The 25,268-nt window shown below is 41.6% G+C and overlaps 1 protein-coding gene across 4 annotated transcripts in view; it reads right to left on the bottom strand.

The window, feature by feature from the left end:
* Nucleotides 1-25,268, bottom strand: part of LOC147301486 (pre-B-cell leukemia transcription factor 1) — a 77,847-nt gene that overhangs the window by 10,770 nt on the left and 41,809 nt on the right. For all 4 annotated transcript variants that reach the window (XM_086284278.1, XM_086284277.1, XM_086284280.1 and 1 more), the window contains 3 exons: nucleotides 5,738-5,982; nucleotides 3,520-3,710; nucleotides 403-538 (listed from right to left, as the gene is read on the bottom strand). In XM_086284278.1, the coding sequence (XP_086140404.1) occupies nucleotides 403-538; nucleotides 3,520-3,710; nucleotides 5,738-5,982 (572 nt within the window). The remainder of the gene's footprint in view (nucleotides 1-402; nucleotides 539-3,519; nucleotides 3,711-5,737; nucleotides 5,983-25,268) is intronic.

The following is a 25,268-nucleotide window of genomic DNA, read 5'->3' as shown; positions in this document are numbered from 1 at the left end:
AGTACTTGGACTGTATTTAGAATTTATGTTGCAAGTGGTGCATGTGATCCACTATAAGATTAGATCAATAAGAACTATGACAGCTGAGTTGTGCTTAGCTTGCATTACTTCAATAGGAACACTGTGTCACTGGTCAAAAATAGCTTTGTCTGGTTTGATTTACGAGATTACAGACTCATAACAAGGCGTATTTATACTTTAAGTCCTTTGTTGTCTCAATGAAAGGCACTGCTAAATGATTAGAGACGCTGTCTGTACTCATGACAGTCACAAAACATATTATTAGGTTACTTGCCAAGACGCTCTGCGCCAGCTTCATATTAAAACTCGTCTTTGTCCTGCTACTCTGTGTACGGCAGTGTTCCTACAGGTGCTGTGAGGTGGCGGTGATCTGCGGTGTACCTGGGCCACTGTGATGGCGCACTTCTTTGCCAGCTCTTCTTTAGCCTCCTCGCTGGGGTAGGGGTTACTGAGGTGCGAGTAGAAATATTCATTCAGGATCTCTGTCGCCTGCTTGTTGAAGTTTCGTCTTTTTCGTCTGCAAAGAGAACAGTGAAGGTTCAAACGGGGATAAAATTAAGTTTAGAGCAACGATAACAACATGGAACTGGTAAGAAACGCTTACAGAGAGAAGTCATAAGCGCTCTGATCTCAAAATCAAATTTGCTTATTTCTCCTCCAGCCTTTATCCACAAGGTAACAGTTTGGGACTTTTCCACTGCAGAGATGTTTGCTTTCTCTTAAATATAATGGGACGAGACAATCGGGGAAATTGTAAAAGATGGATGGACGTGTCTTTTTTCTTTAGTTAGCCAGCCTCGCCCTCATTGTCTGTAGTTTGACAGAAAGAAAATTGTTCCTCCATAAAATAGCTCATGACAAAGTTTGTGCATTCTTACTGTAATCAGGTCATGACTTTGGAAAGATGCATCGCTGCTGAGTTTTAAAATGTATTCTTGGCACTTACGCACCACAATGCAAGTGTCATTTAGTTCCAATGTATTCATAAGACGGCAGTCATTTCTACAGCGGCCATCTCCAAAACTGAGGAAAAATCTAAAATAAACTGCACAACAACTACAAATGTAACCTTATCCGAAATCTTGGATTCACTTTTAAACATGACATTTCTGCAAGTTCACCCTATTAAATATTGTGGTTGCTTTAATATGGAGGAAGTGGTTTTCAGCACGCCGATACCAACTCAAGCCGGTCATCAGTTATAAGCCGAGCATCCGTGATGTTGGCTTGACACCAGCACGGTCTCTGCGGGTTTATCTAGCCTTGATTTGGATGTACATTACCCCCCTTTGTGAAAACCTCTGCTGCACCAGAAACTTTCAATTTAGCTGCAGCTTTGCACTGAGACACTTTGTCAGGACTCAAGAGAACAATTAGGCCCAGAATTGCTGCACTACAGCTCTGTTTATGAGCATCTGAAGAAAGCATTAGGGCTGGCAATAAAAGCACATAACTGGGTCATAATAATTAAGTCAATATCTACTATTAATTGTGGGGAGATAAAGAAGAAATCACAGTCTCCATTTTTTAAAAGGTTTAATAGCAGTGTTTGCCTTTTGAATATTCAGACATACAGACGTTAAAACCAGCCAGGGTAGGGCTCCGCTTTAAACCGTAACACTGTTTTGGGAATATACTGACTATGACTGCTCTGGATTTGTGTACTTGCTCTGTGATTAGACAGAATTTTTTAAGTTAAGTGTTTTTTTCCCCTTTTAAATATATATGTATAATTAAAGGACAACAATGGAAATCTTATTTTACAGTTTTAAAGTGTGCAGTTTAAACCTAAACCCATTCATTAACATAACATTTAACTCAAGAATTATCACTGGGATGTCAATTAAACGTATCATAAATAATTGTGCATTTGCACATGTCTTTTTTGCATTCATACTCACAAAAAAGAGATAAAATACGCTGAATAGTAATTTGAGTAATCTCTATGTTTGATAATATAATTTCAAATTTCATTGTGGTGAAAATCTGATATTCTGACTGCATTACACCAGCAAATATGGAACAGCTCTAGCATTTATTTTATTAATTACACCTTATCTAGGAGGAATTAACTATTAAATACGTCACTGTTTTCAAGGATAAAGGATATATCTGCAGTATAGTAATGTACAGTGGGTTGATCAATAGTTTTTTTTAAAACAGCTATAAAGTTAGTGAGAATAATAACTAAATAAAGAATTTGCAGGTGACAAAACTAAAACTACAAACTGAAATATGTTACAATGTTCCCAAACGCTTAGAGGAAGTGTACAGTTCAGTAGTAATGCTCTCGATGGCCACGTTTGACATTGTTCACAGTTAAAAAAACGGAGGTCCACGCTTCAATTTTAGAGCAGTTTTAAATAATGTGTCAAAAACGTGCTCTGGTGTCAACAGTGAAACTTGGGTTACAAATTTTTTTCAAACTGCTGACTTTATCAGTCATAACTCTGCATTCTCTCTCTTTATAAGCTTTTGATCACTTTTTCGATCGCTCATGAAAGGTTTGCGTGGTTACGTTGTTGAGATGCAGCTTCACTGAAATAGCTTTTTAAAGCTCACCTGTATTTTTAACAGCTTTAACTGAATTTTATTGCAACTTTATTGTATGTTGCTGTTTTGTGTGTGTGTGTGTTTACACCCATGTAAAACCTCAGCAGGAAATGCTAACACGCATTCTGTCATGCTTTGAATATGAAAATGAATCCAGCGATATCCTGCCAACACCACACCTTGAAGCAGACAGATATCACATGCTGGTGGCTCATGAGTTGACCGACCCCTCCATCTCTTGCACTCATCAGGTCATATCTGCGTGTGCCACGTCTAAAGAGGGCTTTACATAAGCTGGAGGGGAACCCTGGAAAATCTCTTTCCGTGGATCCACCGGTGAGGAGATTTGTGCTAAAATCTCTGTCCCCCGCTTCGAAAGCCTGGATGAGAATATGTAAATGTGCACAGCATGGGCTCTAGCAGCCAGTAGATTAATCAGTGGAGCTGAGCATGGCAGTGCCTCTCAACCAGCGAAAGCTCTTCCTCTCCCTTCCCCTTCGCTGCTGCACCACCACAATCATTTGCAAGAGAATAGATAGGGAGCTTTGTAAGGCAGTGCATGCCTCATTTAAATGTTATGCCTCCAACTCAGACAGTGAGTGAGATTTATCCTTAGAGAAATGTATGCAAATCCAAAGCACGCATCAAAGAGAACAAGCGATTACATTAAAAAAAAGGAAGCAGTTAGTGTTTTGGATCATGCACGAAGCTCTCATTGGCCAGTGTTGCTGGGTATACAAGTCCAAATGGCACCCAGTCATGCAAACCAGTCCAGCATGTGTGGTAAACAGCATGTGTTACACCACATTTATGGCATGATAGGCCTCCTACATCAGCCATTCATATGGATATCAGGCAGGGAAGGAGAGCACACGTAGAGGATTTTGTAATTTGCAGCACAGAGCGTGCCGTGTACGACCTGAACCTGTATGCAAAGGCACACACCTGGCATCGAGGAAGCGGGAGCGCAGGATCATCACGGCCTCGCAGGTGCTCTGTTTGAGCTGCATCTGGATGGCGCTGAACTTGCGGTGGATGATGCTCACCATGCGCTCGATCTCTTTGGGCGAAATGGGTCGCGTGCGTGACTGCTCTCTCAACAGGTTCATCACATGGGTGGTGAACTCGTTACACGCCTGTAGGGAAGATAAACACACACACATAGGATTACGTTCAAGAGCACACTTCACTTAAGGTCAGACAAAACTGCAGACGAGACCTCAATTTGTCAAATTTGCCGCGCAGAGTCGAGTATTTAAAATTCACAAATCGTGCGCTTTTCTTAATGTAGTTCTGGGGCAAGCTTTCTCGCAGAGCCAAGGGGGAATATAAGCACTGATATATTTCATATTTAACAGAAATGGTGATGGCAGTATGTTGAGAGGAACCAATGACAGCTGTTCCCCTCTCAGACACACTTTTTACAGCATAGCCAACCCTGAGAGACGAACATGCCACAACGTTTTATTCATCGCACCCCCCCATGTGACACCAGCCGTGAATCTGCCACGATATTACACTCCGACTCCGCGCCTCTTCTTTATTTCCTCTCCTCCTGTCGATCTCTCCCTGGATTTCGCCGTGTCAGGCTTTGTCTGTGTCTGTCTATCTCTGTGTTCATCTGTCTTACTCGCCTCATCTGAAAGGGATGCTATTGTCATGAATGCATCGGTTATCAAGGCAATGAGAGAAAATCACCCCCTTCCTTTAAAGCATCCCTTCAAGACTATACTTGGAATACACACAGAGGCTGCATATGATGGACTATTCTGGGGTAAAGACACAGTCTAAAGTGAATTCTTACTGACGTGTACTGAGGAAACAGTCGAAGGGTTGCCACTTGATTTAAGAGTGATCCTGCCTCAGCGAGGAGTAAAAAAATCTGGATTAAAGTTCAGGAGGGAAAAGCAGATATAGGAAGATGGACCAGCTCAGCAATATATAATCAGTTTTTGAACTGATTTTGTACTTTCTGTAGAAGGACTGCATCTTCAAAGTGTGCAGAGCTGGAAAACCCTGAAGTAAAATGTGATAAAGTAGTAAAAAACATGTTTTTCTCGTCAAACTCTTGGAACTTCATAATATTCCATTTTCTATCACACATAAACCTGCAAATTGCCACATTTGAGAATCTGAAACTAAGAAAAGTTTTGGTCATTTTACTTGACAAATAAAATAAATCATTGCTTACTAAACATTATTTTTCTATCACGTTTCACACTTTTTAAAATCAAACTGGAACCTCATCAAGCTCCATCTTACAAGGCAAAGCTTACAAGCTGCCTTCAAATAGTTTCATCCCCTGCCAAGTCATCCCAGGTGCATCTCCTAAACTTGCTCATCACATCTTATTGCATTCTTTGTTTTTTGTGGTTCACGCATAAATCCGCGAGGAAAGATATACGGACCGCATAAAATAATAGCTACTCGAAGTATAAAAAGTATTAGAACAAGTCTCACATAAAAACAGCATCTCAAGTTTAAAGGGCTCTTACAAGTACATATAAGATGTTTCATTATGACCTTATTTAATTTAAAGACTTTTAAGGATACACTGAGAGCAGCTTTAAGCGGCAGTTAAGGCCATTGTTTAATTAATCGAACTGTAGCTCAATAACCTTGACTCAAACTTGAGTCGCTTCAGGCTTCGCAGCACAGAATATATCACTGCTTCATTCCTTTTTTCAAAGTTTTCAGCAGAACTTTTTCATCTTTTCCAACTGTTGCAGAAATCCTTCTCCCCGCGCTGTCTGGGAATCTCTTTGCTCTGGCAGTTATGTATCATAAAAAATGCCTTTAGAGACCACTGTGCTTGCAGGCCTGAGCCTCTAGCCCTGCTGTGGTGTGCGTGCCAGGCTACAAAAACGTGGAGATGCACGACAAGCTAAAATGGCATTAAAGTGCACAACGTGATGTTGCTTTTGATGTGTCCTGCTGTCACAGCAAATGCACAGGAAACTCCCTAACATCATTAAGCTGGTCATGTGTGTGTGTGTGTGTGTGTGTGTGTGTGTGTGTGTGTGTGTGTGTGTGTGTGTGTGTGCACTAAAAACACTATTTCAAAAAATCAGTGTGTTATGGTTCTGTAGAAATTCTCTATACGTCACAGCCCTATTTTCCCACTCTGTCAGGTGTTGGTCTAAGGTGCATCGTCTGCTCTTACCTGTTCATACTTCTCCAGCTCTGTGTGGTAGATCTGTCTGATCTGGGTCAGCTTGGCCCTGTAGTCAGAGTGCTCTGCTGAGTTGTCGGCCCCTGCCCCTCCAGAGGCGGCCGCTGCAGCCGCCGCTGCCGCAGAACCTCCGCCTTTCTCCGGTCCGGACACGCCCTCTGCCAGAAGCATGTTGTCCAGTCGCATGAGCTGGGGGTCTGGGGGCTCCTCCTCCTGGGCGCCGCGAATGCTCAGCACTGCGATGACAGGAGAGGGCCAGAGGTCAGTCATAAAGGTCGCACCTGCAGCGGTGTGATGCACCGTAACAAGCTGTCAACCGTGCAGCTGACACCCCTGAGCTGCACCCACACATCCACCAGCTCAGCGTGAGCCGTGCAGTATAACAAAGACCGACACACAGGCTGAGGGAGACTGAAGTCTGCCTCACTGAAGGAAACATGGGGTCTGCTGTAAAAAAGGACCATTTGAAGATGGTGCTGCCTCCTCTCATTTATCTATTCAACTTTCAAATTCAACCTCCTAATTGGTTTCACGTTTGTTTTTCATCCAAAGCTACTTCCACAAATACCCCAAGAAATTAATGACTTTGACAGGCCTGAAGACGATCTATGGAAAGAAGCTCTCATGATCAAATTAGATACACTCCTTTTGGAGACATAAGCTTCTTTGATTTGCATGTTTTAGATATTTTCCACAATTTGTCCACTCTTCCCCCCCCCCCCCCCCCCCCAAAAAATCGCACAGCTCTCCCATCAGGCTTCTGGTCACCCACACTTCCTTTTTTAATCAGCTCAGCTGGCTGCCAGATTCACTTGAGCTCAAGTAATTAGTCCCCTTATTTGGTTAATATACTGACAGAATAATAAGCAACAACTGTTTTGACAAATATTTCCCTATTCTCAGTTTCTAGGTTGTGGAATTCGTTTATTTTTTCTTGGGTTACGTCGTCTTTTTTTTTTTTTTTTTTTTTTTTTTTTTTACATTTTTTAAATTTTTTTTGACAAAACCCGACATCTGAAATAATATTTTGTTTCCTGTTATTTTAGTCAACCTTTCTTCCTTAAATGGATATTAACATTAATTTAAAAACAAACAAACAAAGCAGAAAGAAAACTGCTCTTCCCATTTGATACAGAGTAATCCAAATTCACGGTTAAAAAAGGACCCCAGACTTTTTTAAATAGTCTTTGTTTGTCCTTATATCTTGACGTTTTTCTATATACGAGTAGGTTTGAGATAATTTCTCATTTTTCCAAAACAATGCTATAATCATTTTGGGAATTAAAATCAAAATGGGTACAATTTGACTATAATCTTGCATTTAAATCAAGTAGAAATTGCACTGAGGCAAGTGGAAATTCTTTTAAGAAATATTCTGAAAGTCACTCTGATCACCCCCAATATTTTAAACTTTTCACCAGGACTTTATTTATTCTTTACAGCACTCATTCAGAGTTGCAGCTGTGTATGTGCCTGTGTGGGTTTTAGGTGTGAGCTGATTTCACACCTAAAACAGTATGGTTTAAGTATTAATAGCGTCAGTAAACAATCTGATCAAATACTCCTCTTTGCCACTAGAGGTCTCCCTTGCCATTCTTTAGGACATCCAAGTCCCCACCTTCCATTTTCTGAGGTGAAAACACAGGCTCAGACTCTTCCTCCTCCATCTGAGAACCATCCATTTCAATATAAAATCCCTTCTCCTGTGTGAAGCGTTGTGCTGCTAGCATTCAAATTGACCCCAGAGTGGACATCGAAGGCACTCTGACGGCAGCTGGTGTTACCGTTATCGGACCTAACAGGAGCCCTGACTCTGTGACTTTGCGCCCCTTGAGTGTCGATAGCCATTTAAAACAATACCACTTGTCATTTGTCTCGTTGTCATTGAATGAGAAGGGACAGGCACGGAGCACTTCATTAATTCAGAGACAATAGGAGTGCTTGGTGCATTAACCCCAGACTGCTGTCCGGGTTGGTAGTCCTGGGCAGGGGGTCACTGGGATGAGAATGAAGCCTGCTGTACTTGTAGGGGAAGAGGAGGGGGGCTCCCACATTCACCCCCACCTTTGCCTTTAAGTGGACTGGAAATGCAAATATGGCAACTGTTGGCGAGTGGAAGAGGTCAGGGTTTCAGGCCATAGACTCAGCGGGAGGTAGATTGAGTGTGGGAGGAGTATTGGAGGAGAAATGGCGGCGTTGGGGGGGGGGACGTCTCTTGAGATGGCAAGACAGTACAAACATCCTGTCTCGTTACCAAGACTCTTTCATCACTCCAGTAATGTATAGACAGGCTTAGAGGGGAAAATCTCAGATGGCTTCACACGCGCCTTACCTCCACACCGTCACAACTGCTGCCACGTTATGACCCAATCAAACCTGCTCCATCAGAAACTCTAAACCCGCCTGTCTGCTTTAGTTAACGTACATCAGCAGTGGCCCCGCCGCCGCTGCCGCTCCCACGGCTCTTGAATGCTCACCAGTACAGAGAGGCACTTTTTCTACATTTACCACCTCATAAATGCCGATCTAAAGTGGGTGTTAAAATAGGAGCACACCACAATATCCCATGGACTAGCTGCCCTTTCTGGAAGTAATTTTTAGTAGGAAAACATCTCACAGCAGTACATACTTAAAGAAGAAAAAAGAAGGCTGACAACTTACATTATGGTAACACTGAACTGAAAACAGGTTGCAGGATTTATAGGTCAAGCCATACTGAAACTATCTATCTGAGTTTTAGACGTAAAGAGTTGACTTAAATAACACCTCTTCAAAATTAAAGCCTGTTAACATGCTGTGTAAGTAGAAGATTGATATTTAAGTGGACCTATTTGATTAATTAATGTTGGCAATGGCCGGTGTTTCTGTTTTGTTACATCATTTTTCCTCTAGTTAACTGTTCAGACGGTGTGATGATGTATTAGACTTTAAAACCACTCATTAACTCATCAGTTATGAAGATGCTTTGTTTCATTAGGATAAAGGAGGAAATGAAGACCAAAATCAGCAAAAAAACAAAACAATGCTTTCTAATGCTGCCTTATTAGTTGGTTAGTTATTGGTTATTATTAATGAGACATTCAGTTTATTCACTATTTATTAAACTGCTAGCAAAGCAGAAGAACACAGCATTAGTCCAGCATTCTCTGCAGCAGCTCTGGTTTCCCAATGACAGTTCATTTAAAGGAACACTGGGAATGTGCTTTTATTACATGAATATCATAAAATGTTGTTAATTTAACAGAAATATTGCTGTTTGGCACAGCTGCCTGAGATTACTGACTACAGTAATTCTAAAACGAATGCCCTGATTAATTTTAAGTGGGAACTGGAATGTCCCCTCAAGTTGGATCTCCAACTCGGAAAGCTGGAGAACCCCCAGCAACCTCGGCTTCACAATCCAAGATGGTCACAGAGCCCCTAAATCTGTGAAACGTGTAATCTGTGCTGCCACTGTTGTGTATTTGCGTCTCACTAAACAAGCCATACACAGAGTACTGTATATGGCAGAGTACAGAGTGTTTTTGAGCAAAAGATTACAGAAGAATAAACATTAGACAACATAATGTGCGACACATCTCTAAAGTGGCTAAGACAAAAACTATAATACAGTTTGGGTGTTTTGAAATTGGCCCAGGACTTTACATTTGGTGCATCTGTAATAAAAATGATCTTTTCAAAATTGACATAAAGCACATGGGACAAGATATCGTTTCCTGCTTCCCAAGTCCAGGAACAAAGAGTAAAAGTCCAGAGAACATCAGCATGTCTTCACAGATGTTTCAGGCAAAAGTCCTAGACTAGATTTCTTCCCTAACCCATAAAACGTCTAGACTGTCAAATGAAAATGGAACATAAAAATTCCCTGTGTCCACAAAAATGATTCAGTTCATGTCTGCCAAGTTCCAGCTTAGCATTCAAAGTGTTTATTTTACTTGGCTTGAAGCTCCTCCAACATCAGTCTTAGAAGAGTGCCTGTTGCAGAGAAGGTCATTTCTTAGGAGATCTCTTGGATGGGAAACAGAAAAAGTTCTAGCAGGCTGACATTTTTTCTCTACGAATAAGAAAGGTCATGGACAAATGGAAAGAAAACGACTGCATCCAGCAATGCTGCTTATTCAAAGCCCTGCATTGTGCTCAAAATCAGTAGGTAACGCTGTCTTAAACTGACAATTAACACAAACTCCGACGTGATCCCCAGGCCTCGCTTGTTGACACGTGTATACCTTCGCTAATCAGCCCGCATATCATATCCTCCCCTCGTATCCCGGCTCCATTCTTGCTGCTGATCCAGCTGTCTTGGAGAGCATCTGTCAGGAGGGACCCAGGAAGGAACAATGCATTACGCCATGTTGGCTGTGTACTGTCATCCCTCATTGACAGCACATTGTCACACTTACAGTGTCCTCTGAGCTGGGAACAAGCTAAGTAGCTGGCTGCCTATAATATCAGCTCTTCCTGGCATCTTATCGCAGAATCTGACGGGAACTCGCTCTGAGTGGGGTTAATCTGGATTTCTGCATTCATTTTTAATTTAAGTGCCTAATCAGTGCAGTCATTGCCCCGCGATGGGTAGCTTCCCTTACGGTGAGAAAAAACAAAACAAAACTGCAGACCTGCAGTATTTGGAAGTGATTGAAGCAAATGATGATTTATTTCTTCCACCCTGAACCTAAAGCGCATAATTAAAACCATGGAGGGATTATCTCAAACAAATACAATTAATAAGGAAAAGAAAGGGATAATGTGCCTCCATAAAATTGGCTTTGCTGTGGGTCATAATTACACGACTCAGTGAGGGCCACTTTATTGGCTAATGGCAGCCTAATTGATTCATCCTAATGTATTTCGAGCCTTGGGTCTGGTGGGCACTCCCTGTCCAATAGTGCTGGTGAACTTACTTAGCCACCCGCAGACAAACACTGAAGATTCTCTCAGGGATAAACAATTATCTGTGGATGTGTGTGCGAGAGATTTCCCCCCACTGCTCGTCGACAAGCACGCGTTTTTTTGTATGTCTCTAATGGATGCCATTTCTCTCTTGGAGGTGTTTCAAAGATGGCTTGTTGTCAGACGATGCCTTATTCTCCCCCCTTCCTGTTGTTGACAAGCAATTCTCTCAAGGAGGCACGCACCAGGCTTTATTGCTTTGCTTATGCGTTAATAAAAACATGGGATTTTTTTTTTTACCACAGTAGCTGTTGTTATTAATGAATTTATGAATCGGATGCACAATAGATGATTTTGCCGGGAAGAAATCACGTATTCATGGTGTCTCTGTGTGGATGGATTGGGAGAGGATGGTTGGTGGATTTACTGCTCTGTGTACATGCTGAGAGACAAAATGTCACCGGCTGAGAAGACAAAAGTAAACTGGAATGGGAGAACACGACATTTGTTTAACTTCCCAACATCTGGCCTTTTACAAATCAAATCGATATTTAATAAAAGCCAAGGGCAATTGGCTTTTGGAGAGGTGGATGTTTAACTGTCTGGTTGTTTCTCTGGGAATATTTATTTCATTTCCGCGAGGCTGAGGGAAAAAGCTTTTGCTCTTTGAGGGTAAGCTCGGAATATCATGCTTGGAGATGATTAACGTCCTTGTTTGGGGGAGAGCAGCTTGCCTAAACCTCCTCCCGCTCCCCCCACGTTGCTTGTTTTTCAGCGAGCACATGTGTAACATTCTCCGTTTCCCATTTATTAGTCATCCGAGAAGACTGGCTCATGGCCTTACATGAAGATGTCTGTGGGTATTGAAATATTAATTGAACAACTTGCAACAGAGATGCACCATTTCAGAGAGGCTCTGAGTTTGGGGTTGGTCTTAATTGAACAAAGACCAGAGAATAACCCGTCTTCTCCCTCTGAAGGAGAACGAACCGTGGCAAAATGAAAGTGGGCCGGTAGCCTGGGGCAACAGAACTAGTGTCTTTGGAGAAATGCTGTGGAAGGACACAGGTCCATTATAGATTGTCACATCATCTCACCATACTTGATATGATTCAAGAATGTGCGGAATATTAAAATTGACAGCAAATACAAGCCAGATCCAAGTCTAAAAATATACTTTTGAGTCAGTGACAATATTTGGGATTGTATCAAAAGCTTGTCAGGGGATTAAGATTTCTTCCAGGACACTGCCTGCATCTTCGAAATGATTCAGTTTTTTTGTGGCATAACAATATCAGACTCAAAGAGTTACTGCACACCATGCTCTGCAGTCCAGATATCTTATCCTATCAGATTAACAGAGGCAAATGGCAGGCTGTCAAAAAACATTACCATATGTAATCCCCTTCTAGATTTCGGAGGCATGTCGACAGGGACTGTTGGCATGGCAGCCTGTCACGGAGATCGGGTGATTGGGGGGAAGCCTTATGTTTAATTAATGACGTTGGGCTGGTCTGTCATAGTTAGCGAGATGGACGGTAAAACATAAAGGCCTCTGACAGAGATTGGATGCCTTAGTTCAGACTGGTGGAGACCTTTGGAGGCCTCCCATTCTGCACCCAGATACTGTGAGCTGCACTGTTACGTCACGAGGAGCGGCACGGGGAGAGACAGCCAAAAGTGACACTCGATACCGGTCAGGTGACAGCATGCTCAGTCAGATCAACAACTGCCTGGTTTGACATTTTGAAGAGCTCTTTGCCAGCAAAGACTTCAGCCGCTCATGTTTTCAGTCAGTTTTTCAGTGGTGCACAGAAGATAGGGCTAAAAACACAGAGTAAATATGTATTTGGGTTGATAGTTCTATTAAAATTCAAACTTCTGCTTAGTTTTGAATATAAAACATCATCTTATCTTTCTATCCAGCCTATCTGATGCCACTTAACTTACTGAGGTTTTATTTGCTCAAGCATTAAGCAAGCAGTCAGCAGTAACAAGAAAATGCATAGAAAACTTCACAATTTAATCAGAGTAAAAAATTCCGGTATTTCTATATTGACTAATTTTCTGTATGCATATGCATGAAATATGGCAGCTACTCTGCTCCAACATCTGTACAGCTACGATGCTATTCTGCTACATGTGCTGCAGACAGAGCTGAGCATACTGAATAATGGAGTCCCTCTGCTGGACAAACTAGCCAGAAAGTTTTCATGTCGATCCACATCCATAACAATTTATTATTAATAAGCAAATGTCAACTGAAAAATGCTGTACATCAAGCTGGCTCTAGTTTACAGGCTATACTGCTGGATAAAACTTTCAAATCATGCTGAAAGGATGAGACCAAAAAAGAAATGCCAGGAAAAACTTGCAGTTATATTGGCTTGTCACTCTGGCCTGGCAGAAATTATTTATGGCAATACGACAGTAAACTGCTGTGGATAATTTTCGTTATGTGTGTTAAGAATTTGCTTTAAAATACGGCCTTATCTTGTACCTACAGAGACGTCGTTTTATTCAAATGATATTCCATTGTAAACTTGGCTGTAGGAACTGTATCAACGGTGTACATTACTGTGTATAAATGAATCATAAAATATAAGCTAGTGTATGCACGGTGCTGAAAGCGTGAGCTAAACAGTAGTGTGTTGTGAATGACGTCTAGCAGAGGGAGTCATGCTAGGACAAGGGACGGATTAATTGCACTTCAGGAAAGTGCCTGAAAAAAACAAGTGAATGCTAATGTCGTCATCTCACATGGAAAACTGCCATTTTAAAAATATGGTTATTTATTTGTGCCATTTATTTATGACTGCAGTCACTCAGTAGCCCTTTTTTAATCAGAAACATTCCACCAAGCAAACGCGTCATCGTGACCGACTGTAGTTGAAATCCAGTAGTTGTTAACTTATGTCGTTGTGAAAATATTTTAACTTCAGTAGGTTTTACATTTTTCGCAACTGTAAAAATATTCTTATCTTCTCTTCGCTTGAAAAATAACAACTAGATCATTAATTTGGAGCTTTCAAAGAAAATGCATGTGAGTAAAATCCCTATATTTTTAAAGTAATAAACAGAATGTGGTGTAATCCTGCACTAAACAGTCCTTCTTTAAAACATTACTGTGTGTCGGGTCAAAGCCAAACGCTTTTGCATAATTAACCCTTTCTGGTCAGGCAATGGTCGAGCCTGTCTGTCTGGATTTGCAGTGACGGGATTGGCCCTATTTGTTTGTATTGGTGCTTCAGTGGACACACTTCATTGTGGTTTTAGCAGTTAATAAATCACAGTAGAAGCCCCCTCTCTCTACACAAGCCTGTGCTGTGGTGGTCCTGTCACAAGGCAGGCACCAGAGCCGAAGCGACAGCTACATGCTAATTCAACATCGGCATAATTCATTATACAGTCGCAAGTGTACTGGAATGGAAAGAGAACCAACATACACCAGGAGGAAGACGACAGGCATCAAACTGTTAAATCCTGCTCTCCTTAAGTCCCCTCTGTTTGCCTTTGTAAGGACTCAAGGATCGCTGCCGGTGATATAAAATTATACTTCATTCATAAGATATGCACAAAAAGTGCTTTGGGATGTGTGAAGAATAAAATTATTTTACTGCATTTACTTTAAATGCATAAAGTCTCGAGATTCATTTTAATTGAGGAAGGTTAACAGACAATATCACAGAGGTTAATGGACAATGGCGACAGTTAAGTGGCAACTGAGCTCCTTTACTGTGTTGTTAAAAGGAAATCTGCCTTTTCATGAAATATACTAATCTATACAGACACTTCCTGTAAGTCACGCAAAAGCCAGTGTAAAATGACATATCAAAAGGCAGAATGGGAGTTACTGCACTAAAGGGGAAATTAACAAAAAGATAAAGAGTCAATTAAACCGATAAGGCCTCGTGCTCTTCAGAAGGTGAAAACCAAGGGGAGTGGAGCTGACAGCCTTCACATTAAAGCGCTCCGCTGCTCTCTCATCCACCATGTGGTCCCTCTGCTTTGTCACCACCAGTTCAGAAGAGAAAGAAGCAGCATTGTCTTTGTTAGGAAGTCCTGATCGCACACACTGCAATCGTCTACTGATACCACTAATGGAGGGAATTAGAATTGGATCCACCGAGGTCTTAGGGCCACTAATAACACAGCAGACAAAAACTTACCACTTAAAATTTACAGGGTTTTTTTTTTTTTTTTTAGTATATAGTTGTTCTTCTTCTGACATTTTAGAAAAAAAAAGTTTTTTAGCAAAACTAAATGCTTGACCTAATCTCCCAGCATCCAGGATGAATTAGTTCACTGACAGCCTCGGGCTTCCATCTAGTTCCGTTAATATCTACTCAGCCAAGAACGGCGAAATTTACTTTTCCAAAGAATATTTCAGTATATCTGATTAAATTAAACAAACCATCTTGAAATCCCTGTCATAGTTTGAGCAGTGAGATGCAATTTCTTTCATGTCATTTAGAAAAGTTGCAGAAATGTATTTTGTTACTAAATTAGAAGAAAAACCTCAAGCTTCAATCTTTTCATATTCTTCATTGGTTTGTATCCACTGCTGGAGATCATGAGGTGCAGACAAAGTTTGAGCTCTTTTTACATGGTTGCATTTTCAGCTCATCTGCACAGTCTCACGAGGTTCTGACCCACAAAGTGTAGAAACATGTATAAAAAATTACCCCTCCCCACAAACTTCTTGTGCTGGGTTAAGAATACCAAACAAATTCAATGTTCAGTGTAGGCAAATAAACTGCTGCCTTGAATTGGCTTGGAGACAGTATTATGTCATTAAAAAGGAGCTATAAGAGGCAACTTTCAATGAGAACAATGCAAACAAACTGTAGTGTTTTAGATGATCATAACGGCTTTCTTTGTCTGGAAAAAAAAGCTTAAAAGTGAGACCTGGTTTATTCTTTAGCCTGCTTGTCTCGTTGCCATGTGGCATACAAAGGAGTGCACTGTGTTCCTATTGGTCAGCTAATGGACTTGTGGTGAAAACTGATGCCAGAGAAGATAACTGACTTTCTATTTTTGCTGTGGGTGGCATGAGGATTCAAAGATGTCCTCTATGATACTCTACATGCGATCATATGCTGATGCAGCCATTATGATATAAAATACCCACTGGGTTATTAAGTCCTGCTTCAGTGACTTGATTTGTAGTATTATGGCTGTCAGTATCCTTCTTTTTCTTTTTCCGAGTTAGCAGTGGCCATATTTGGTCAAGTGGGTGAAGTGTTATTAGCAGAGCCTATTGAGTTTGGTTTGGAAGCTGCACACATAAACACTGCAGGTATGCCCCTGTACTGACTTAGACAACTATTCAGGGCCTCTTTGTCAGATAACTGCATTAAAAATGCACCAAAAGACACCAGTGCTTAGTGACTTAAACCACCGACAGCAGACAGCTAGTGACTACAGCTGGTAGTGTTAACACACTAATATCAATTAGAAAAGCAATGCATTAATATTGTTCTTAATTTATTTATAACTTTTGTGAGATATAAAAAGATTAACCCTTTATGCTGTGTTCAAGAAAGTGTAAATGACCTCCAAAGACTAAAAAGTCATTTTTGTACAAGCCTGTAAAATTTTTACTTATCCTGTTGCTTTGCTGTGTCGCACAAAGCTTTAATATATTCTATATAACACCTTAGCATAATTTATAAAATACTCAGCCATTTTATAATGGTGTACCTTTTGATCATGTGCTTTCAGTTCATAAGTATTCGATCCTGCATAAAATTAAACTGACAAATATCAGTAACAAAAGGCACAAATATAAGCCCATCTGCTTGGGTTCACTCCACTGTGGAACTTTTTCATACGACACTTGGATGGGTAGCAGTTAAAGAGCATCCAGACAAGTGTTCTAAGTGTCCCTCATGAGACACTGAGCGTCCAGCAGCATGCACCAGACTGGGGCCATCCAGGGCCTCGGGCACTGTGTTGACTGGGCCTGCCATGTCATTAACAGTCGCCTTGATCTGCTCCACCTTATTAAAACCATTCCTTCAGGAGAGCAGACGAGCATGTCACAGTGTGAAACCAGGCCAAGGAGGGAAGGTGACCACACTGCCACCCTGAGCTTGTGCGGGAGGGGCGGGGGCGGGGGGGTACAGTGCAGCGGCTTTGTTGTCAGCCTCACCGCGGACCCCCTGATGTCCCTGTGATTCCCTTGTCAGTCTGTGTTAATAGAACTCCCAGTGGTTTTGCTCCTTCACATTCTTATCTCCTGTAGCAGGACAGTCACACGGCCCAGCCGTGTCTGTTTAGCCTCAGCTGACCAGACACAACTGCTGTGTTGAATATTGACAACGCCTCTCCTGTTACTAAGAAACATGCTCCCGCTTCGGTATGCCGAGACTTAACCAATCCCCACATATGTTCAGTGAAAACCAAACTGGCACCACACGACCAGAATTAAGTATTATTAGAGGTTGACTTCCTTATACTGGTGAACTCTGGAGTTAAAAAGCTACATCAGAAATGCACAGAAACCCGGGACTGAGAGGCCTGGCAGCTTCCAGCTCTGTCCCATTCCATCTATTTGACTACACACAGTGATGTGTGGCATGTTTCTCAGAGCACAGCTCTCCTACCGCCAACCAGTTTATGTAAAAGTGATTAACAGTAATTAATCCTTAATCACCATGATTAGCCAAGTCGCAGTAAATTAAGCCACATCTGGAGCAGCTGAGGGCTCGTGAGTGGCAGCAGGCATGCTGAGTGTAAATGCCACTGTTTACTGAGGTCTACCTGAAACATCTGAAAGCAAACAGCACAAATATCACCTCAGTTGCCTTGTTTGGGCTTTGTGCCTTTGAGAACTGATGATATCCTTTGAGTTTTGTAACTTAAAAACAAATTCAGTCCACAGATATCTGTGCTGTACAATGTAATTCAACCTACCGCACTATTCAAAAATGGGTTCACTAACTGAGAAATCTCTCAACACAATGTGATAACAAAGTAGCTTTCAGAGGCTGCTAGTCATACATCACAGTTTAAGTTTTATCCGCCTAAATTACAATTAAAAAGGATTGATAAAGATGCTGTAATAAGCGGGACACTATTAGAAGTGACAAAATCATTTAATCTGTTGATGAAAATGAAATTAACTGGCAATAAATTTGATAAATTATCCCACGTCCATTTTAAAGCATAAATTATTCACAGCGTCTGGTTCCAGGTTTCTGCTTTTCCCAGAGTCTTCACTGATGTTTGAGGCCAACACAGTGAGTCTCACACTGGCTTACCAGGAGTATTTTCCAAAAACACATAAAATAAACAGTAATTTTTATAAGGATTCCTTGAACTGTGACCAAGTGAGGCTCTGTGTGAGAGCTGAAGAGTAGTTTCTCGCCACAAATCAGCAATACGGCATCTTTTTCTGATTTTGGTGATGCGGCTAATGTGTTATCAGTCAGTGTGACAAACTTTGTAATTCTGCAGCATGTAAATGTCAATGCACCTATGAACATATGTGCAGGAAACGCTTCCGTTCTAGTCAGCTGAATGTCACCTTGGCATTTTTGACATGAAAGCTGCTTTGAATAAATTATACTACCTTAAAAAGTCAAACGTGTAACTACAGGAAGTGACAATGAAGTTGAGGAAATGGATTGTTAGGCACTTTACATTCATGGTGGGGCTTTTTGGTTGAGCATTAATTGCTAAAGTTAAAACAGACAGAGGTGTAGGAGCGTGGTCGTAGTAGTAGCTGACCATAATGTTACAATTTTAAAAACATACAAAAGACATTCATTGGGATCTTTTCCTGCTTCTTTCATACTTTTATTTGCAAAGACTATCTAGTATAATTATATTATTATAACATTAGTTGTGAATAAATTATGTAATAAATTTGATTAGTTAGCATACAGCTAGCATCGTTTAACAGGACTACATTTATTAGTTTTCGTCGGTGCAAATGAGACTTTTTCATATGATTTAAAAAAAAAAACTCATCTAGGTGGTACAAAAAAGCCTCAATTACTTAAACGGTTAACTGGGTTTAGCTTTGAGCATCTACAATAACTACATAGAGAGCATGTGATATTTTATCTGTTTTGACTGTGTGAAGTGGCTTTGTGGAGCAGTATTAGCACTAATGTAAAAAAGCGTTGTGAAACAGCTGAGCTTCCAGTGACGGAGCATGTAATCACAAACCAAAGCAACATATCTGATGTTTAATGGTTATAAAAGTAGAAACTTTAAATTGGGGAGGTAATATGCACACAAACACATAAATATGACTTCAAAAATATAATTTTTGTGTTGTGTTGTTAAAGCATAATATATTTACATGCCAGTAAAACACTGAACAGTGATTCAACCTATACATTAAATATCGCAGTAACATATAACATGTGCGGCTCTTTAATTACGACTATGTCAATTATTTGAATTAAAAAAAAGAACTTTTGGATATTTGTATTTTTGGATTTATATTTTGCAGGACGTACATGGCGACTAAAACCACCTTCCAAGAAACTGACCTCCTACATCTTCCATAAACAGACACCAGAACAGATTCTCCACATTCACAAGGACGTGCAGGCAAGCACAGAGTCCACAGAGTGCCTGCCCCTTTGTGTACCCGTGCTGAATTGTTGATTGGCTGAGTTGCCTGAAGATGTCTCGGGTGTAGCAGCAGAAGCGGCGGCGCCTCTCTGTGGCTTTTTTCCTGCCAGATAAATGATGCAGGAGGACTGGTTGTGTGCCGGGAAACTGGTTCCATCACAGCGGGTGTGCTGTGTCTCTTAGCCCAATGTTTCTCTTGTGCCCCCCTGGAGAGATTTCTCCCTGCGCCCCAGTCTCTCCCTGTTACACAGCTCCAGATTAATTACACACTTTAATGAGCTGAATTATTAATGGGGCTCTTACTTGGCAGTTTAAGGAAATGCAGAGGAGAAGATGCCGTTGAGCATCGGGAATCGGGGCTCTCATTAAAACATCACACAACGCCTTTGGGACCAGTGTTATTTAGCCAAAGAAATAATAGGATTTGGTATTTTACATATCAGGAACAGTGAAGCTACTTGAGTGTGAATCCACAGTGAGAGATAGCAAGACGTGCCCTGCAGAGGCCCGTGCACAACATTATGTCATTGAGACTGCAGGCCCGAGGAAAATGAGAGCCACAAAAGAGGCTTCCTTTCTGATTGTTCAGCACAGATGGGAGCAGTAATATCTGAAATGAGGTGGACTAAAGCAGGAGTGAAATGAATAAAAAGAGAAGCAATTTCTAGGTGAATATGTCTTATTCTTCTCTCCTCCAAAAAGGAATGGTTTTTCTCTGGAACGCTTACAGCAGCGAGAATGTTCATCAAAATCAGGATTGTGGGAAATTCTCATTATGAAAGCTGCAAAAAAAAGCTGCAGGAAAATGAGATTATTCACATGATATAACGCATGCTGATAAGAGAAAATCCCACAGTGAAGAGACAGGAAATGAAACCAGGAAACAAGTTCCAGGGTTGTTCCTGAGTCTAAATTTATATTTCTGCTGGAGCTAAATTCAATCACCTCACTACTTCTATGTATGATATGCATGCAGGTATTTGTGTGATGTCTGTCTATTCAATAAGATGTTACAACATTAGCAATATTGTACAGCTCATATATCCAATCTGACAGTGCTGTGTAAGAATAGAAAGAGGCCATTTGTTCTCTAAGTGCACTTCAGTGTATTCAGAGCTATTTTTTGACAAAGCATCTTTATCAAGAAAATGTTCATATTTCCGATGTCATGATGCGTGTTTATCAGACAGGTTGTGCTGCACTAACATTCGCTGCATGTCTTGGGAGCAGCAAACGGCTTTCACACTCGCTCGTGGAATCCACACTAGGATCCCAGGGGATCTCTCTCTGTTTGTGTACAAGCTGCTGCCAGAGATGACTGTTCCCGGTGTTTGGGAGGAAACAATAACAGGCTCATTGCACAGTCAGATTATATTACAACCCGGTGCTCTGCATGGCTACGACTCTGAATGGATTTTGGTTTTATTGCCACATTTGAGAAGACACTTCAGGAAAACTGAAGACAGAGCATCTGACAAATAAGATTGAGATCTGAGTGATGATTTCGCTTCTGCGTCTGAGCAATATTAGCACAAGCCCCTGATTAGTAATCACCGTGAAGAGTAATCAGATGACCCAGAATGGCCTGGGTGACCATGCAGGCAGGCGTCTGGATGGGACGGTGCTTTTGTGCAGCCGTGCAGCTCCAGACACAAAGCCCTGGGGACACTGCTACCACAACACAGTGAAACGCAACCACACAAGTTGAGTGCTGGGGATTTTTAAAAAAATGACCAAGCAGCTCATTACGTGGGCCCTTTTTGGGTCACGGAGCAGATGCAAATGTAGGTCAGAAGGAACCCCTGTTGTCAATCAAGAAAGAACAGAGAACAGGGTGGAGTAATAGTAGAGGACGGAGAGGGTGTCTCCTTCGGTGAAAGATCGCGCCTGCTGCTCTTCACAGCCCATCCCCAAGGACAGAGGGGATCAAATCATCCACAGACGAGAGGAGTGGTGTTAAGCTTCAATGAGGAAACTTAATTAGACTCTTGCTTGTGAGGTTAATTTGAGCTAACCGACGCGAGTAAAAAAGCATTAACATTTTTCTGTAGCAGGACTGGTCCAATATCCAGCTCTGTCTCCAGCCTCGTGTCAGCGTGCCATATATCACCACCGCACCAATAAAGCCTGTATCCTGCACGGTTTGCAGTTGGATGATGAGGCTGGTGTGACCTACATGCTGCAGACCTCCAGAGAGTCCAGGATCTGACTCCTCCAGCAGCCTGACAGGGAGTAAACTGCACACGTTAAGTCACCTTGAAGCAAGATTCGCTGTCACATTTCCATGCTTCAATTCCTTTAAGATGACTTGTGTTTTTTTTTTTTTGTTGTTGTTTTTTTTACCCCTCTTTGAGTGCAGAAACACTTAAGTGCATCATCTCCTCTTACTCTTACACTTTTGGCCAATTCAGGCTCCTCTTGGAAAATCTCGGCATGAGCAGCAGCAGCAGCAGCTCCTCCAACTCTGTAGCACTTCATTTCACCTCACACTGAGCTTAGATGCAGCGCTAACTGCCTAGAGGTTGACACTTGTCTGAATAATGTTATGCTAATGCTCTAGTCTACCTGTATTTACCCCTAAGTGCAGCAAGCAATCTGTTGATTGCGAGAAAGCAATTTTCCTGAAAGAGGGGGAGAGCGGGCTGCGAGAAAGACTGAATGAGAGGGTAACAAGAGATCTTCTTTAAGCTGCGGCAAAAGCAATTTACAGAGGACGACAATTTTCTCTGGCTGTGAAAGGAGTGCTCTCTCTAATTGTGCCTACGCAGAGCCATCAAGATGGGGATACAGAAAATAGCAGAGCAAGGCTGCACGTATCCCACAGCAACTTAGAGGTATAAGCAGAAAACAGGCTATAAAACCCCATCCCTTTTATTTAGACAAGGATGGGTTTTTTTTATTTAAATGAACTGAGATGGCCATTCATACATAAAGAATAGCTCCCATAAATGCAGGCTAAGACTAATTATGTTTAGGTGCTACATTATATATAACAAACTACAGCAAACATGATGACATGTATAAGAGAGAATGGCTTCCATTTCGCTGCTCTCGTTTCTTTTCTCATAATGCAGCTCCAAATGCTATGATGATGAATGGGGACATTGTCCTTTTAATTTCTTTGTTGGTCCTTGTGTTGCTCGAGAAGGCAGATGTAGAAATTAATTGCTCTTTCTGACAGGGAGCGGGGCTGGTGTTTGTGTAAATGTGTGTATGTGTGTTGGGGGGAGGTTGAGAAGGCTTCTAAAAATAAAGCGGCAGAACCGTGTGTGTGGTGCCAGATTGGGCTCAGAGCTGTGCTCGTCTCGCTCTGGCTCGACTTCTATCTGCCCGTGTGATAAAGCTGCTAACAGGCCTTTATCAGAGAGCAAGGGGAAATATGCTCCTGCCAGATTAGGCCCCAGACTCTGCCAAGGTTATAAACAGCCTGTTATCTGTGTCCCAAACAGAGTAATCCACGCTCTATCAGCACCCAAACATATGGGCCACACAGAGCAGAGATAGCCACTGATGGACACTTGGTTTTAATTGCAATGAGAGCCAGTGGAGCATCTCTGGGTGAGAAAAAGGACATAAAAAAGGTCTGTTATTGTGGACATCTCCCAGGCCCCAGAGTAGCTGGCCAACATTCACAAAGCCCAACCTCGACCTTTCTGCAATGCTGCACCTGCTCTTCCCTGTGCGCCGAGGCGATATCATGAATGAGCAGGGCAGCATCACTGTTACATTTCCAGGAATCTATTAAACCCCTGTTGGATATTTGTTTCCCTCTCAAATTAATATTTTCCCTTTTCATCCTGTGTCATTTGGTGTCTTTGTGCATTTCTCCAGCATGCTAAATTAGATCTTGGCAGCAGCAAGTACGCATTAATTTGGTTAGGCGCTGATGGGCTATTTTCAGTTCTCGACACAACACGGGCTATTCTTCAGCCGAAGCTTCGCAAAACATCAGTTCTCAGATGCACTCTGGCTCCCTAATCAATAACAGACTTAAACTCCCCCGGATGCAGCCTTGGTAAACAAGAGCCACTCAGACGCTCTGTCTTTCAACACAAAACGCACACTCAAACGAGCTCAGAAAAAGTCTGAGTGAAGTGAGGACAGCAGACAAAGATGATTGAGTGTGAACTGAGTCTTAAAGCCCTGCAGGAACCATGTAGTACTTGTGCTGAAAAGGCTGCCGTTAATATGAGCTATTATCTATATTTCAGACACCAAAGAATACCTCATCTTTTTATTCAGCTTGTTTTGATGGGCTGCTAACTGACGTTTGGACACTTGTTAGCATAGACACAATGCAATGACGTAGCATCTTAGAAATGTCATGGATGACCAACAGGAAACTGTTTACACGTCCCGCAGAACAAAAACGAAGATTAGCATTAATTTAGTGTCATGATTTTGTTCAGTATTAACTCATTTCTACCTCCTTTTTGATCTTCACCATCTCCTGAGCTGCTAAATGCTCCACCTTGGGACGAAGTTGGTGAGCACGTAGCTGAGTCAGGAGTCAGGACCACTAAAATCAAAAGACATTAAATCTTTCCATCTGTAGTACTTTATATTTTGCTGCATAGTTCTGGGATCTTGCTCCTTTTCCACATGCAGGTCCAGACGACAGGAGAGCACACGTTTCCGCCCTTCCGTGCGCATAAGGGAACATAAAACCCACCTGGTGTAAAACAGAGCAAATTTATCACTGAGTAGCAGGGGTGGAGGTGGGTTGCAAAGTGGCTTGCAGATGCAATTGCAGGGAGGCAGGTTAAATAGGGGGCCCACTGTAAAAAATTGCCAGTTACGTGATTGGAGGGCATCAGCTGAGACGTCAACTAATGCGGGCTTTAATTAAGATCAGCTGATCTGCTGCAACTGCCTGAACGAATAAATAAACTTCTCTGTAAAGATGAAGGAAACTGCAGATAATTGTTAGTCGATTCATGGCAACAAGAGAGCCATTTGACGTTCCACCCAGTCATGTGATCCACTATTAATATAACTATAATTGACAAGGGCAGTTTTTAGCATAATTGCTTTGACAAAACAGGAAATTATGCTGCCCTTTGCCAAATTTATGTACAAAGGATCCCATAAGTTTTAAGGTAGTATTTAAAAGAACTTTTCACCATCTAACAACACTGCATTCTGTCTGCATCACTTTGACGATCAGACATTCACATGCACTTCACTGTGTGACGTGTAGGTCATAAAAGAGCTGGACACTTTACATCTTTTCATTGTTGCTCGGCTACGCGAAGCACTTTTCATGCCTACGACGCTATCAGCATCTCCATGAAAATGCATCATTCTTCTGTTTTTTTTAAGCATTACCATATCTCCACCTGCCCTCATCCTTCTATATAATAGCAGTGTTTTCATACTGCTCTCCACTGTGGCCACTGGCAAACACATTTGATATCAGATAAGGTTGCGTGGCACATCTCAAAAAACTATTTGTGAAAGACCGCAACATGGCTCTTCCCAGCTTCCAGCTGCCATTACTGGAGCACTTCGAAGTAATTTAAGCTCAAAGATCAAATGGTTTTGACCTAATTGCATCTTGGGAGTTGTAGTTAATGTTCAGTTTTTAAATACACAGTCTTACACTTTGATTGATGTTGCTTTCAATTTAATGAATTCATTAGAAAAAGTTTTAAGTACATCTAACAAAGCTAGTTCTCTAAGCTGTGTGGGTAAGCTGCAAACACATTGCCTTCTTTGGGATTAACAATTATCTGAATCTGAATCTAAAGTATGACCAGCTGCAGCACTTGTAATCGTAATGACACGGTCAGACATATTGCATGCATTGGTTTTAACTGCTTGATACACTTATGCCAGTATGGTTCCAGATTTCATCAGTTGTGTTGAGGAAATGTTACCAGTGTGAAATAATGACGTGAATATATGTATTCAAAATATAAAAAATGTATTCTTCCTTAAAAAGGATTGCATTTAACTGATGTAGCCCATACGAACTGAAAAATGCACTCAAGCGTTACCTCGTGTGGATGCATGTATTCCTACATTGCAGCTTAGTTTT

Source organism: Aulonocara sp. 'chitande type north' Nkhata Bay, linkage group LG23 (assembly GCF_057382095.1).
Source record: "Aulonocara sp. 'chitande type north' Nkhata Bay isolate Kocher_YH1m ecotype deep benthic linkage group LG23, A_spYH_male_GT1.1, whole genome shotgun sequence".
NCBI lineage: Eukaryota > Metazoa > Chordata > Actinopteri > Cichliformes > Cichlidae > Aulonocara > Aulonocara sp. 'chitande type north' Nkhata Bay.
The sequence above is the reverse complement of the archived record's forward strand: the minus strand, read 5'-3'. Positions and strand labels throughout refer to the sequence as shown.